Here is a 12,669-nt window from a genome sequence, read left to right as displayed (position 1 = left end):
TGTCAATAAACAATAATGATGTTTTTTAGTAGAAATAATATGTGCCTCCTGTTTTTACTAGGGCTGCAACTCGAGCCGGGTTTTACTCAACCCGCATCGACCCAACCAGAAAATAGCCTGGGTTGGGTTCAGGTTTCATGGGTTTCGGGTCGAGCCGGGTTGAGCATTCAAAAGCCCGCATGAATCTCGGGTCAAGCCGGGTTTGAAGGGGCCCGACCCGACCCCCGAGTTATATAAGTTATAGTATGTACATTTTTTTCTATTGTTAGTTAAAAGTTAAAAGTGAAAACCCACGCACCCACTATTACTGTATGTGAGTGTAATTTCTGCTTCTATGAGTTGAGTTGATTCAAGTGTTTGATTCAGCATTGTTTGATTGTAATTACAACATTGTTTGATTACAACATTGTTTGATTCAAGTGTGATGCGAGTGTAATTACAACATTGTTTGATTCAAGTGTGATGCGAGTGTAATTTCTGCTTCTATGAGTCGAGTTGCCTTGCCAAACAAGAATTTTCCTTAAAAAATTGCGTCAACTTGAAAAAATCCGAACCGACCCGAGATTTATCATCTCTAGGGCCGAGTTTGGGAATCGTGGGTTTTCCGAAAAAAAACCAGACCCGACCCGACCCAAGATATTTCTCGGGTAGGGTTGGGTTCTCCAAAACCCGACCTGCCCGACCCGAGTTGCAGCCCTAGTTTTTACTTAGCACAGCTCCCTCTACTGTAAAAGAATAGCCATAAATACACTAGTGGGGGATGTTTCAAGTAAAAAATTGGGGTGAATATATCACTTAACTTTTTTAAGAGATTGTCTCTTTAAGGTGAAGCAAACTACTAATAATGATACCATTAATGTCAAGCAATGTAACTGATCTCTTTTTTTCTTATCTACATAATGATAGCAAACAACCTTACCAAAATATATAGCCATATTCTCCTTAGATTCTTCTATGAGCAATCTCCACTATCTACATCGGGCGATCTGAGCTGTTCATCAATTGGGCCCCACTAAGGCAAGCGACAGCCAACAGCGGATGATCTCAGCCAACTAATTAATGGAAATTGGATGGTTAGGATTGTCACCACCAAAGCAATCAGGTGGGTGATGATTTTCATATGAAAGTTAAAAGTTAGGTTAAGAACTCACTCATGGGATCTCATAAATATAGTACGAACTATTTTATCATTTCTCGTGATATTTTTACGAGAGCTAAAGGAATGGTACCTCAACTTGTTTTTTTGAATGTCAAAGAATTAAATTGATATCAAAAGAAGGGGGAAACCCCACCGATTACCTCCAAGTTAATTTAAGTAATTTTTTTAAAATAACGGCACGTTGGGATATTTCCCATTTTGTATTTAGATTTGGAATTGAGTTTTGAAAAGAAATTGAATAGATCCAGCAGCTCATGTAGAGGGGTATGACTTGAATTTGTCAGCTGTTATTAAGGGCCACAGAAATAAAATACCCATTAAATCAAATTAACAGCTCAAGATGGATAATTAAATCAAATTTGCTTTACTTTTTCTCTAATTCATGGAAGAAAACATGAAATTAAATTGCTAATTTTATTTAAGGTGTCTGGTATCTCACTTTCCGTGTATGACTTGAATTTTAAGTCTACTATATTCTCATTTTCCGGAGAGACCAATGACCGGCTTTCTTTTGCGGTAAGTGAGACAGAGCTGACCTTATGAGAAAAACTTGCAGGCTTAACTAACCTGCTACTCGGATAAATAAAGTAAGTTTCAAATGTTAGGAAAGACTGACCAACCCCATAAAAACAGGGCAAAAGAAGAAGAAGAAGAAGAAGAATCAATTTCGAAATCAGACCGGCTCCAAAATCTCCGAATCCACTTCACCAAATCACACCAACATGAATACCCATCTCCCAAATCATTGTCTCATAAATACCCAGATCCCACTTTTTTCAATTTTATAAGGGCTCTTCAGTAATCTCATGGTTTCATCAGCTTTCCCTGCTTTGTTTTCTCAGTTTTCCCCTCAATCTCATATTTTGCTTTTGTTTACACAAAATTTCTAATCTTTTCTGTTCCAATTTCATCAGTTTTTCTGATCCGCCTCATCAATTCTCAGCATTTAACCTCGTTCCCTTTCCTTATAATCCTGTCAATTACAAATATTACTCATCAGTTTTCCATTTCTAGAGATCAATATCTTCATATCTCTTTCAATTTCTGGTTCTTTCCAGCCACGTTTCTTCAAAAATCTCGTCTGGGTCTTCAAGATTTGAAGCGAAAACAATGGCAATTCGAAGAGACAGGGTGAGACTAAACGTTGGGGGCAAAATATTTGAGACATCCTCCACAACTCTTGCCAACGCCGGCCGGAATTCGATGCTCGGAGCGATGCTGGACGAACACTGGAACTTAACTGATCATGAGGAGTACTTCATTGACCGGAATCCGGCATGTTTCTCCGTCCTCCTTGACCTTCTCCGGACCGGCGAACTCCACATCCCAGCCAACATGCCTGAAAAACTACTCTACAGAGAGGCTCTATATTATGGCCTACTTGATCATGTCAGGGCCGCAAAGTGGGGGCCGTTCGACAGTAACCGCCTCCGGCTGGCTAGCTCGGTATCCGGTCAGGCGCCCGGGGACGGCACAGCCATCCGTGCGGGCCCCGATGGCGGCTGCTGTGTTGCCCATGGCAGTATGGTTCATGTCTATAATTGGATGCTTGAAGAGCATCCACCTATTAATCTTGATTATCAGAGAGTTAACGACGTTGGGTACATTGATTCAGATAACATTGTTATAAGTGCGTGTGAGAGATTGGGCTGCGGTTATGGAGGGATGGGACTATTCAGTTCTTCTACAGGTGATCTTAGACATAAGTTTCAGGTAAGCCATGATGATCAGTTTAAGAGTTTTACTGCTGGGTCTTTGAGTTTTAGTTCAGATTATAGAATTTTTGCTAGTTGTAGAGGTAGGAGTAATGAGTATGGAATTGGAGTTTGGGATCAAGTGACTGGAAAACAAGTTGATTTCTTTTATGAATCTCCTGCTTGGTCACTTGGTGATGCTGACAAACTCCAATGGCTTGATGGTAGTAATTGTTTGATGGTTGCAACTTTGTTTCCTAGGAAAGATAATTGTTATATAAGTCTTATAGATTTTAGAGAGAAGAGTATGGTTTGGTCTTGGTCTGACGTTGGGGCTCCTCGCACTGTTGATGAGAAGAGGGTTCTTGATGCCACTGTGATGGAGGAGAATAACTCTGTTTGTATGGTGAATCAGTATGATGATTTAGGGTTCATGGATTTGAGGATAAATGGTGGGAGTGTGAGATGGAGTTCGAGAAGTAGGCTTATGAAAGGGAACATGCCAGATGAGTTATGTTATCCCAAGTTAGCAGCATATGGAGGCCAGCTTTTCTTGTCCATGAATGATAGTATCTCGGTTTTTTGTGGGCCAGATTGGGTGTTAACATCTAGGCTACAAAGAAGTTATGGAGGTTCAATTTGTGATTTTTCAATTGGGGGTGGTCGGCTCTTTGTTCTTCACAGTGAGGAGAATGTGTATGATGTGTGGGAGACTAGGCCTTCTCCAATTATCTAGTGTAACAGAAGTTGTTTCTTCAATTGAGTATTTTCTGTGTCAAGTTTCATGGCTCTTTTATAATCTCAGTGAAGAGAAAAAGGGGAGGGAAAGTGTAGTGTTAGTTGATAAAAGGAAGTATATTTGAGTTTGATTTGGAGAATTTATGCAATATCTGATGATTTGGGTGTAATTTCTTGATGTAGAATGAGTGGCTTTGTAGTAAAAACAGATGGCTTGCTTAACTACCACAATTTGTAATTTGTAATTTGAGAGGCTTTCTCTTTATCAATTTTGCTTTTATTTATTTTTGAAGATTGTGCTAAAGAAAGCTGTCAGCTGTACGTATTTTTTCCTTTACTTTTTTGGGTTGACCAGTTCTTTTACACCTATTTCTTTTGAAGTTGGATTCAAATCCATATGTAATCTGCTCTTTGGTTCTTTTTTCCATTGATCTAGGCAACCATGTTCCCTGTTTGATTCCACAACAGCTATACCTTAAAAAGATTGTTCCAGGAGCATGTGAGCAGGTACAACTGCCAAGTTCCTTCACTACATGAAGTAAATTTGAATGAAAGTTGATATGTTTGCTTTAATTTCAGGCATTTTCGATTTCCCATCAGACCATGATGTCATGTAATTTAAATGTTCAGTGAAGTTGCTTTAGCTTAAAAACAAGTTCCATTGTGGGGCCAAACTGCTTCCCACCATACCCACATCCATTCTCTAAACTTGGTTAATTTCTTCCCTATTTATGACCCCAAAATTGGTATTGTTCACATTCAATTTGAAAAAGGCCTCTGGGTTTATACAGATTCAATTCTTACAATGCGCTTGATTCTCCTGTAAATGCTAATTTTTCAGTCCAAACTGACTTGGCTCTGCAGTTCCAAGCTACTGATTAATGACTTTGGTAAAAGGAATCGTGACAGAGGATAGAACCCAAATCAAACTGGAACTTGGACATTAAGCTGCATAATTAATGAAAAACATCAACCATTCAATACCACCCAAGGACAAATAGAAACCCACGCTCAAAGCTATGTTGTTTCTTGTCATTATTTTTTAAATTGCAATAAGCAACCGGCTAATAGTTTGTCCATCTTCATTAAGGCCCTGCTCCTATTAGATCAGTCCACAGCAGATTGATTATTGGACCCAAAACTGCATTTAATTGAGTCTAAGAATCAGTTTTGGACTCAAAATCCAGAACGAACATGTCATGAGTAATCTTATCAGGTCAAATAAGATTACATCACTGTCAGCAGATAAACATATTGTCCATATCAGTGACTGCGGGGCTCCAAGATAATATTTTAGATATTAACTGAACCTTCCACTTGCTCAGCTTGTCATGGGTTGACTGGTCCAAAGCTCTTTTCTTTTCACCACTCTTATCTAAATAAGAGTCCAATAATCAGCTTTGGACTTAAAATACACAACGAACAAGGCCTTGGTAATCTTATCAGGTCTAATAAGATTATATCACTGTCAGCAGATAAACAAATTGTCCAATGCACATCAGTGATAGTGGGGCTCCAAGAAATTATGTTAGATATGAGCTGAACCTTCTTCTTGCTCAGCTTGTCACATGGGTTGACTGGTCCAAAGCTCTTTTCTTTTCACCACTCTTATCTAAATAAATTTAATCACTCATACTCTAATGATGGGTACATTGAATTTTTCCACTGTCCTTCTAACTCTATCATAAAAATATTTTAATAGTTCCTTATGTAACAGTAAGTCCCTAGGTACGCTGAATTTTTAATTGTAGGTCAATTAATTTAGGACTTAAGCCATGAAATTCTTATTTTATAAGCAGAAACACATACAAATACATATTATAGGTGCCAGAGTATTTTAACTAAATAATGTTTCTTCACTTGGAACATGGAAAAAGGGGGGAAAAATATAGCCACACAAAATCATATTGGATTCCATATATTATATAGCAGACATGCCATATGAAAGGGTTCGTTGTAACCTACTTTCTGTGAAGCAATACATAATGTTTATTTTTTTTGGTTTGGGCACAGTATTTTTTTAATTGGCATCTGACAACTTTATAAGCAAAGGCAAGTAATGGACGTACATGAAACTCTCCTGTAGCTTCCCTCATACTAGTAGACAAAAAAGCCAACAAGATATACAATAAAATAAGAGAATACCAGTATTTCGGTAAAAAAACGAAAGAATCAAATGGGACCAGGAAACTAAGCTACAAAGCCATGCATAATCAGGCATCACTTTCCTAAGGAATGTAATTGGCTGGGAATCTTCTGGGTAAATGTCATCGAAGGCCACGTAATTACGTTCCTTGTTGTAAACATGGCATGTTGTCATTATTGTCTTCATTAAACGCCAATTCCATGTCGCTTCATTGAGATACTGTTGATGGCCCCAAAAATAGGAAAATGTAAGTGAATCAGATTCGTTGTACACAAAATCAGTTTCTAAGGAAAATCAAATTTACCTTGCCCCAATTCTCTTGGAGTGATTGGTGTGCAGCCCGGAGGTTGTAGCTCGGTATCCTCGGAGAAATATGGTGTGGGATGTGCACATTGATATCATGACAGAGAATCTCGATCCTGCCCAATAGTCAGATGGGGTAAGTGTATGAGTGCAACTGGTAAGAACTAAGAATACATTCTCACCCATTTTAACAGCCAAAGAGACAATAGCATCAAAGTAGGATAAATTGATTACCACCGAGGATAGTTGCAATGAACTGTCCCACCAAGCTGGGACTGAGCTGCATTCCACTCTTCTGATGATTTGAAAGGTATATGAGGAGCTGTATGATGGACCATTGTGAAAGTACTCATCTGGAAAAATATGGGTTAACTGAGATTAGGGATAAACTGAAACTTAAAATTTGAATGATAAGATGCTACCAATCAGGAGTAAAATTTCTAGCTCACATCAAAACCACCCAGAGAAAGCCAAGAAAAGTTCCATATTGAACAATGAACATAGTATTCACATGAGTTACAAATAATACAGTTAAACGATAAATAAGAAGAAAATAAGTAATACCCAAAAGTGATACCCAATCCATGGCATCAGCCAGAACTTTATCCATCCCATGACCCCCGTCTGGTAGATAATCAATGGCCATCCAATTGCAATGAATGCAAAGACACATGCCAAGCTTATCTCCACCCTTTTAATTTCATTTGGTCTGAACTTTTTCAAATCGAAATGCCACAGCAACCTACCAGGATGGTTAATGATGTTGAGAGATGCTAATATCAAATGAAAATACTTGAAATTCAGAAATGCTAAAATTACTATGAAGAATATACACATTAGGTTGCCAACAAACATCATAAACATTGTTCTTCTTCGCCTTCTGAAGTTCATACATATCATACCAGTGAGATATAGACATCCAAGGTCGAAACATGCCATATCCTAATATAATTCCCTTGCGTAAAGCAATGGATGATTCAATCTCTTCTCTCCGAACAGGGTGCCAAGCAGTATCTTCGGACAACCTGAAAGAAAAACAAAGAAAGTTGTCTAGGCAAACTGGCAAAGATGGGTGGAAATTATATAAATACAATAACCCAGAAGAAACCCGGCCTAGCAAAAGAGAACCTCAAATAGATAAACAGATTTATTTCATATTTTGTGTTTCAAGTGCAAACATTTTGTTGAGGATGCTAGCCCGATGCGCCGACCATGTTGACACACTAAAACGGCTGGTCAGAGCATGTCAACATGGTTAGCATGTCAGGATAGCAACTTTCCTCTTTCTTTTTGGAAAATAACTGAACTCATTATGTATAGAATCAGAATCCGTACAAAACCCAAAATTGGATTGCCAGATTCCTTATTGCTTTAAAATACGGATAATTACATTTACACCCCCTCTAGTTTCTGACATATCCACTTCCACCCCTATAGTTTAAAACGTGACAAATACACCCCTGTAGTTTCAATTTGTTTAAGGTTTGCCCCCTCAGTTGAAGGTTTGTCCGTAGATTGAAGGGTTAGGATGATCCGATGGAGCTGATTTTTTGGGGACACCCTATCTATGTCAGGACCCATCAAATGAACGCTTTGGCTGGTCAAAGTATGAGCCAAGAATAATGGTGGCATAAGAAAGTTCTTGGTTTTTTTTTTTTTTTTTTTTTTTTTTGAAAGGTAACCAAACAATAAAAAAGTTCTTGGTTATTGGATCTATGACAATAGCAAAAGTGCAACAGCAGATCATAAGTACGAAAGCTACTCCTTGGAAGTGATGAAATTCGCAACCTCTAGAAGTTTCCCATTTTGATATGTATAAACTGACTTAGACTAACTACCAATGGTCTCAAACTGGGATTAGGTTCACACTATGCATATTTGTTTGCCTATCATGATGATACAATTAGAGACTAAGGACCACTTTAGATGCCACCAAAAATGGTTCTTATTTACAAATAAATTTAGTTCTAGCTTCTAAGTTAATCTTATTTACAAATTGGACACCAAGGTCTCTTTCGAAGTCATTGAGTACATCATTTATAAAACCATTATAACCAATATTTGCAAACAAATGGAATGATCCATATCTCATTTGGAAGGTCCCTTGTCGGGGCAACCACAAGGTTGTGGGTTCAAGCCAGCTTACCTAGCAAAAAACAAGATAAAAAAACAAAAAATAAAAAAAATTGCAACCAATAAATCATATCCATCTTCAAAACCATGTGTACATAAGATTATGTGCAAAGAATTTGTAGAGGTATCAAAAGAGGCGATAAGGGCATGCATTCTTTAAATGTAGAAAGGAACAATATATCATCCAGTCATCACAATGCGAGACATAAGTGGTGATTTTCCATCATGGTCATACGTTTAGTTTGCGTTCATGAGAGTCAGTTATATCAATATACAGCAATACATAGTTCTTTTCACTTTCTTCTACCAATAATACTATAGATGAAAAAAGAACAATGTAAGTAAATGAACCATGTCACAGCACTTAAAAAATGACTTATCTAATATCAATATTCCCATGAAAATGCACTCATTCATCAAACTATCCCTTCAATCAAAGAAAACCCAATTCCTATTTGAGAAGTTAAATTCAAACCCAAAGTATGAAAAATCACAAAGAAAAAAGTTCCTTATTAAATGATTGAACTGTCTGAGACCGACAAAAAACGAAAAAGGGCTCTTTAAAAAAGTGACCAGAACATACCAGGAGAATTTTTCAGTGCAGATGCACTACTACGAACTGCTCTTGGATGGGGGACCTGAAATCAAACATGGTATATAAGAAGACAAAAGAAGAAGAAGAAACAGTAATTACAAAAGCCCCTGTAACAATTTTGGAGCTTAGAGATAGGGAAATTTGGTTACAGTGAAATTGAATCTCGAATCTGCAAGTCTGCAAGCCATCTGCAGAAAGCAGAAATTCCAGGAATTCCAATTCAAAAGTCCCCCAAGTCCAGAGATAGAAGAGAAGCTCTAGCGGTGAGATTAGAAAAGAGAGGCACCTTGTTGCTTGTATTTCTGCTCTTATAGCAGCCATTAAGAAAGGATAGAGTGATACCCGTTCATTGGTTTACGTGGCAAAGTTTTGAATGATCCAAACCGTCCATTTTGAGGCATATGGGCCCACAATTATCACAATCGGATGAAGGTGGTTCGAAACTTCGAATAAAGCAAAGCTATTTATCCCAAATGAGAGAAATATTCATTCATTGGAGGGTTAGGATTACTTGACAATGGAGATGATTTAGGCATGGCCCACCAGATAATCTATTTGGGTCATCAAACAAAACATCTTTTTCTTTTGGGATTTTTTGCCTATAAATCATTAAATCCCTATATAGATGAAAAGTATTTTCTGATTAGGCATTGAAAAATAATGTAATGGCCAAATTAACTTTTAAGAAAAATGTTTCCAACTTGTCCTTAATTGATACACCAAACTTTGGCTGACAAAAATAAGGCTGTTTTACCTACATCCTGAATTCAAGGAAGTGAATGGGCTGAGTTTGGGCGACCGACTTAGTCCCATGGAGGTGAAATCAGCTCCGCATAATTACTGTAACCATGTGTGGGATCAAAGAATATTTTTTTCATGATAAATTAGTGTCTTGATTTTTATGAGGGTCAAACTCCCCTTTTCGACTTTTAACTTGTACGCCAGAGGGGTCCAGCGTGATCCCCTTCTCTCCTCCAGGGATGGTGGCCCTACAAGGGGCAGGGAGAGGTAGGATTATTTCCTATTGGTACGAGTGCCGACTTACTTCCGTTCCGGGCTTGGAGGCAGGGCTTTCGGTGAGAAGAATTCATTGCTTGATGCCTTCCCTCGAGTGGCGTACTTCCTTCGCAGACTCTTAGTTGGTCGCAAGCCTCCCACCCAGCGGTTCGGGTGGAGAGACAGGCAGCGTGCGGCTTCCATCCATTTTAATTATAAGTTGTTCTGTTAAAGGCATAGAAGCCAGCCTTTAAATTATGCCCGAAGGAAGGCCCCCGAAATTCGTTGATATCGTACCCGTTTTGAACGGATCGGGTTGAGCTGCTATTGTATTGTTGCTTGCTATTCGAAGAGTGGATCTGTGCTCAGCTGGATTCGTTGGACCACTTTCTTCTTCATCTGATGTCAGATGGGAAGTGGGTCAGTCTGGTTCGAATCAAGGGATTGAAAATCAAAGTGATTGATTTTTTCTCTATCCACCCTTTATATGTAAAGGGCGGTCACCATATAATTTCTCGATCTAATCTTACTAGTTTGCCTTAATTTTAGGGAAAATTACAGATACACCCCATCTAGTTTCTGATACATTCAACTCTGATCCTGAGTTTCAAAACGTGACAAGTACACTCCCTGAAGTTTTTTTTAACGTGACGGAGCAGACGGCGAGGGGGAAATGACCAAAATGCCCTTATCTTCCCCAACTGAAAATTAGGTTTTCATACTTGAAAACAAAAGATTAGGGTTTGATTCAAACTCTTGTTTATTTATCAACATAAACACTCAATTTAGGAGTTTTATTTGTCTCCATTCATATCATTATAATGATTTGCACAAAAACCGTAATGTTTTAGGGCTTTTTTTGTTTTTATCAAAGTTTTTTTTCTTGAAATGTGGGTTTTGATGTAGCCATGGGTAGGGTTTGATTGTCTGTGGTGGAGGCGACGGCGGAAAATGGCGTAGCCCTAATCCCTCTGCAAATTAGGGTATTTCTATCCTTAAAATATTAACCATGGTTAGTTTCAGTCTTTCCGTCAGGTTAAACTGACGGACAATTGACGGAGGGGTCTAACTGATACAAATTGAAACCTCACGGGTGTACTTGTCACGTTTTGAAAGTCAGGGTTAGAATTGAATGTGTCAGAACTATAGGGGGTGTAAATGTAATTTTTCCTTAATTTTATTGTAAGAGTCGAAAATTGAATATTAGACTCAAAATTGTGACCTAATGATGCCTCATATGGATCGAATCGGGCTACACTTGTCCAGCTAGCTGGCCCATTTGGCCATTTGAAGCCACGCTTATCATGGAATGGAGTTTAAAGCTAACCAGCTTTCATGGAAGCCAATCTAGTCCTCATTTAATGTGGGTCGGCACATACATATACAAAACCAGGAATCTATCTTAGATCTTGTTTGTCCAGATGGTGAGGAGTTCCCAAACAACACTAGGAACCATTCAAACTTCCTTTATTTATTGCATGAAACTCTTCCATAAACCGCTAGATTCAAGTCAATGGTTGACGGGTGTCCCTTTTTTATTTTGTGTCTCCTTGTCTTCTTTGTGCCGGCCTGAGAACACTTGTAAGAAGAATGGTAGTTTGAATGAATAAAAAAGGTGCAAAACTTTCAGCTAGTGTTCGTAATTTTGTGAGAGTTGCCCCCCACCCACTTGGGACACTGGAGATATGTGTTTTGTTAGAAACTGTAGCTGGTTTTAAAACTATGAGAGAGAGAGAGAGAGAGAGAGAGAGAGAGTTTTGGCTCTTTTTCGGCCTCATATGATTGTCCCTCTATAAGTGAGCTTGGAATTGATCTCTTAACTTTGGCACCCATTCCTTCTTAGTTCTAACTAATTTACCACTCACAGTGGTACTGCACAAAGGGAAAGGACTTTGGGAAATAATGCAAATGCCCAAATTGATTTTAAAGGGCGAATGATTTCCACACACCCATGTTTTAGTAATTGCACTACGCTTGCTCTTACAGTTTCCTAGTTACTTGTAGAGATTGTTACAATACCCACAAGCTATTAATAGTCCGGAATGAATTTGGCAATACTGACCACGAAAAACTAAAATTGGCCAGCTAGTGCCCCACAAAGTCACCTGATGAAATTGAGTTGTTCATCGGATTGTTTTAGGACCTCTTCGGATGCCTCCAGAGTTGGTTCTCGTTTGCAAATATGGTTTACTATAACATTTCTGAAACTAGTAAAACCATTATTTGCAAATAATTGTATTTAGCTTCAAAACAATTTGCATATAAGATCATATACAAATATTTTTATGGGTGTCCAAAGAGGCCCTTAGTCAATGGTCAATTGGGAGATTGGGACCATGTCTGTTAGTAACAGTGTAATTTCCTCTCAAAAAATTCTACCAGCTTTGAAAAAGTAAGAGAAGATGCCCATGATGTTTCTCCCTTGAGGGAACTATATTTGATGGTTTTCTTTATTTTCTTACCAAACCACCCTCATTTAAGTGCTAATGAAGCCACACAGGTTTATTAATTCACAATCCCAATCTCAACGGCTCTTATTTCTCATCTACAAGACAAACCAAACCTTCAATACCAAAACCAGACCTTCAATCACCAACATCAATGGCGAATTACACCATCTTTTTCTTGATCTCCATCATTCAATGCAATCTCCACCTAACCAAATCAAGTGAGTACCACAACCCACATACAACAACAAACACCCACTTCTCTAACACAAGTACACAGTCCAAATTCTCCACAATCTCTAACAAAGTTTCAATTTTCTTCAGATACATGTACGTTAGATTTCAAGCAAATCTCATTCGAAGGAAGAGCGGCGTGCTTGGGCGACTCCATGAACTCATACCAAGCTCAAACATTGCCTTCATGTTGTCACTCAGCTCTCCAACAGTTCTTCGAGGCA

At 38.4% G+C, this 12,669-nt stretch overlaps 1 protein-coding gene and 1 pseudogene across 1 annotated transcript; one reads left to right on the top strand and one right to left on the bottom strand.

Annotated features, from left to right (window-relative positions):
* Positions 1-1,631: 1,631 nt before the first annotated feature.
* LOC143878309 (BTB/POZ domain-containing protein At2g24240 pseudogene) lies at positions 1,632-3,960 on the top strand (annotated as a pseudogene).
* A 1,520-nt stretch (positions 3,961-5,480) lies between these two features.
* Positions 5,481-9,068, bottom strand: LOC143879541 (omega-6 fatty acid desaturase, chloroplastic-like). Its single transcript, XM_077381976.1, has 7 exons — positions 8,918-9,068; positions 8,757-8,811; positions 6,943-7,065; positions 6,605-6,782; positions 6,275-6,393; positions 6,042-6,156; positions 5,481-5,956 (listed from the first exon to the last, which is right to left on the bottom strand). The coding sequence occupies exons 3-7, from the start codon at positions 6,972-6,974 to the stop codon at positions 5,684-5,686; spliced, it is 717 nt and encodes a 238-aa protein (XP_077238091.1). The 5' UTR covers positions 6,975-7,065; positions 8,757-8,811; positions 8,918-9,068; the 3' UTR covers positions 5,481-5,683.
* Positions 9,069-12,669: the final 3,601 nt, after the last annotated feature.

The sequence above is a fragment of the Tasmannia lanceolata genome, unplaced genomic scaffold (genome assembly GCF_043159265.1).
Source record: "Tasmannia lanceolata isolate RefF3 unplaced genomic scaffold, GAP_Taslan_0.1 ptg000006l, whole genome shotgun sequence".
Lineage (NCBI taxonomy): Eukaryota > Viridiplantae > Streptophyta > Magnoliopsida > Canellales > Winteraceae > Tasmannia > Tasmannia lanceolata.
This window is presented reverse-complemented; position numbering and strand designations above follow the sequence as displayed.

What these genes read in the sequence shown, in the direction of transcription:
- LOC143879541 (XM_077381976.1), bottom strand. Translation starts at nt 6,974, where the DNA reads ATGTTTCGACCTTGGATGTCTATATCTCACTG. An exon ending in CATTGCAACTATCCTCGGTG is followed by an intron (nt 6,157 to 6,274) that starts GTAATCAATTTA and finishes ACTATTGGGCAG; the next exon opens with GATCGAGATTCTCTGTCATG. An exon ending in TCCAAGAGAATTGGGGCAAG is followed by an intron (nt 5,957 to 6,041) that starts GTAAATTTGATT and finishes GGCCATCAACAG; the next exon opens with TATCTCAATGAAGCGACATG.